At 38.3% G+C, this 3,160-nt stretch overlaps 1 protein-coding gene across 5 annotated transcripts in view; it reads left to right on the top strand.

Annotated features, from left to right (window-relative positions):
* The first annotated feature begins 1,782 nt into the window (after positions 1 to 1,782).
* LOC137984355 (cyclin-dependent kinase 14-like) overlaps positions 1,783 to 3,160 on the top strand; it is a 31,837-nt gene continuing 30,459 nt past the window's right edge. For 4 of the 5 annotated variants that reach the window (XR_011119118.1, XR_011119116.1, XR_011119117.1 and 1 more), the window contains exons 1-4: positions 1,783 to 1,952; positions 2,026 to 2,144; positions 2,307 to 2,378; positions 2,771 to 2,835. Coding sequence is in view for 2 of the 5 variants with exons in the window: in XM_068831509.1 (XP_068687610.1) it covers positions 2,054 to 2,144; positions 2,307 to 2,378; positions 2,771 to 2,835 (228 nt within the window). In the remaining 3 variants the exon portion in view is untranslated. The remainder of the gene's footprint in view (positions 1,953 to 2,025; positions 2,145 to 2,306; positions 2,379 to 2,770; positions 2,836 to 3,160) is intronic. The other variant, XM_068831510.1, reaches the window with a different exon arrangement.

Below are 3,160 nucleotides of genomic sequence, written 5' to 3'. Positions count from 1 at the left end.
CAGTGATTGCTTTTGTCCATGAAAAAATTTTTCCGGACCCGTGTAAACAGGGTCTCAAATGTTGCTCAATACACATAGCAAAGCTTTTTCACAGCAACAATTACCGTGCTTTCGAGGGGATGAAACTAGACACATATCTTTGAAAAAAAACAAACAAACAGAAGATTCCACCGGAAAATGAAAATTTTAAAGAAAGTTGGCCTGCAAAAGTAAAACATGGATAGATTCCTCAAACCTGAAAACCTGACTTCTTTATTGTCTATTCGAGTCTGTCATTTTACCAAGGGGGACTTCAAGCGGTATCTTCAGGTATATCAATATTGGCATACGTGCCAACTCTCCCGGATTATCCGGGAGTCTCCCGGATTTGGAACAAATCTCCCAGTCTCCCGTACGGGTCATTAAATCTCCCGGATAAAAACGACTCTGAACCTTTCACAGACGTTTCTCCATTCTAGACTCAAATTGCATCCCCAAGTTTTAAAAAAATCGATTTTTTCAAACTCGTTTCATTGTTTCTTAATGCATTTCTTCATCTCTGAGTTTCAAACACAAGTTAATAGAACTAGGCAAAATGGCTTCCTTCAGCTGTCATAGCCATATAACCGATTGTTTGATTGGATCTCCGATTAACCAATAAAAATTCTTGACATAAGTACCCTGTTTTCCCGCACATTCACAATGGCAGCAGAATATTCTTGTATTCTGAAGGAGCATCTGGGGGATGGGTGGGTGCGTTTTTTTTTGGGGGGGGGGAAAGGAGGGGAAGGGGAGTGGGTAGGTTGATTGAGGCGGGAGGGGTGGGGAGACCGGATGGAAAAAATCTCCAGATTTTAGATCTCCATAGGTTGGCACCTCTGTATTGGTCTTGGTAACATTCGCTTCAGCCTTACTGAAATCTCAGTCAACCAGTCCAAAATATCATTATATTGGAGCGAAAAAACTGAATCAAGCAATATATCGACGACTTTCACTGTTATGCGCTTTTCCAGGCAGTAAAATAAACAGCAAAATTTTGTTAGCTTTATAGACACTATTGAAATGATTTACTCTTACCATTCGATGGAAATATATAAGTCTATCATTTGTTTTGAAGTTGTAACAGGGATCTCGTAGAAAGCCTCGGTAGACAGATTAAATTTGATTTCCAGGCATTTATTTCACAGCAATGAGCGCGGGATAGCACTGCAAGCTCTCTTTTGCTTCGTAAAACTCCTGCGTATACCTCTCATATAAAACCCTGTTTAACGACCACGAGGTAAATCTGTTCTATTCTGATGGTGGAGCCAATTTTAGCACAATTTGCCCCCTGGATTAAGATTCAAGTCTACAAAGTATCGCTCTCCTCGCCTGTGTTTTCCTTGCTTACATCAAGTACATCTAGTCATACTATTTCTACGTCATAGCTTCGTTTGCACACACGCAAAACACAAAGATGGCGGATTCAATTTAAGATTGACCATTTTTGAAGCGTTATTGTTGGCTATTTAAACACATTAAGCCCAAATGAGTGGTCAAGTATGACAATACAAGTAAAGAATGCCGTACTTTCCCTTTCCGCACTTATATTAGACTCGCTTTGAAGAGGAGGCAGGCATGAACGAGGAAATGGCCTAATGTCACTGTCATTATTAAAATGGCATCACTATTTTAAAGCCCATCCACAATATTTTCGTGACAATGTCCTGGTAATCGACGAAACTGACAGCTATCAATCATTTGGACTCAGACAAATGGTGATTGGTGAACTGTGGGTAAGACAGTGGGTAGCCTGTTGCATTGTTGTGATCATGGCGGCGTGAGAGCGTGAAAGCAATTCGCTTTTGTGGAAACAATAGCTTGTTATTGCTCTTTTATTGGATGAAAATAGTTTTTAACAGCTCTACCTGGTGAAGCTCGTGACTCATGAACGGATGGTTAATCATAGCTTAGACGGTTTAGTGGCTTTGTCGGTAAATACGAGCAATTGATCTTTAACGCCTACGTAAGCCTATGCGTAATTTTTTTCCTGTTGAATTTATTCAGCTTTTCTCGACGGAAACATTAGTCCGATATGGCGTCTGCAGCAGAGGGTAGTGAGATTTGTGAAGAAGACGAGGAAAATACCGCTGTAAACGGTAAAAAACTTTCAAGTATTACCGAAGGTTCGAATTTAATTTCTAAACAATCTGTCAACCGTAGATTTTTTAAGCCTAATTTTAATTTTTCTGTTACATTCATTATTTTTATTGGCCTTTCCAGACTTTTCTTTTATTGTTAATCTTCGCAGGCAGTAAACCACACAGCTAATTTTTTCGTTTGATTAGGTATAAGAAGATCTTCTTCGGACTCAAAAATCAAGAAACTCCGAAGAAGAATTTCTCAGGGCCTTAGATTCTGTAAGTACTAGTTGCTAGCATTGTAGCTTGCGATAATTCAAGTTAAAAATATAGAAACCACACTTTGCCATTCCGTCAACTCAAATTTTCACCCCTTTGTTGTTTTAAATCTCGACCATTGGAATAGAAGAATTTTTTTGAGTGGACGCTTTCCTGTTCTTTCGTGTGAGCCCAAACTAATAACGTAAGCTTGCATGTATTATATCGGCTTCCTTGAGAAACGATGTCATGTTGATTTGAATCCGACTGCGATCATTAGGTCAAACGTTGAACAAAAGAAAAACGGAAGCGCTTAGTGGTCCATTACTTTCAAAAAGAAAGCACTCGAAGAAGGGAAAGAGGCACTGACAATACAATTATATTTATACAACTCTCATTTTGTGTATTTAAAGCCTTTCTGAAAGACGAAAGTGGAGGAATCGATATTTTACCGGAGCACGGTCATTTGCAACTTGAGGTAAGCGACAACGTAATTTTTTAATATTATTGCTTTTTATGTATAATGTTTTTATTGTGGTTTAACAGATATGTTGGCACATCTGGTAATGTGGTGAACGTTGATTCATTTATTGTCATAACCTTGACCCATAATATCCTGTTCATGGGGGGTTGTTAAAGAAAATTGTAAAAAAATGACATTAATAATTCATTACCGAAACAGCATATCACGTAATCGAAAAAACGTCACGTTCGTGAGCTTTAGAAATTGATTAATTCTTTATATGAAGGATAATAATTTAGGCCTCTATCAAAGATACCAAAATACTCTTCATTGCCTTCCA

This window comes from Montipora foliosa, chromosome 14 (assembly GCF_036669935.1).
Source record: "Montipora foliosa isolate CH-2021 chromosome 14, ASM3666993v2, whole genome shotgun sequence".
NCBI lineage: Eukaryota > Metazoa > Cnidaria > Anthozoa > Scleractinia > Acroporidae > Montipora > Montipora foliosa.
The sequence above is the reverse complement of the archived record's forward strand: the minus strand, read 5'-3'. Positions and strand labels throughout refer to the sequence as shown.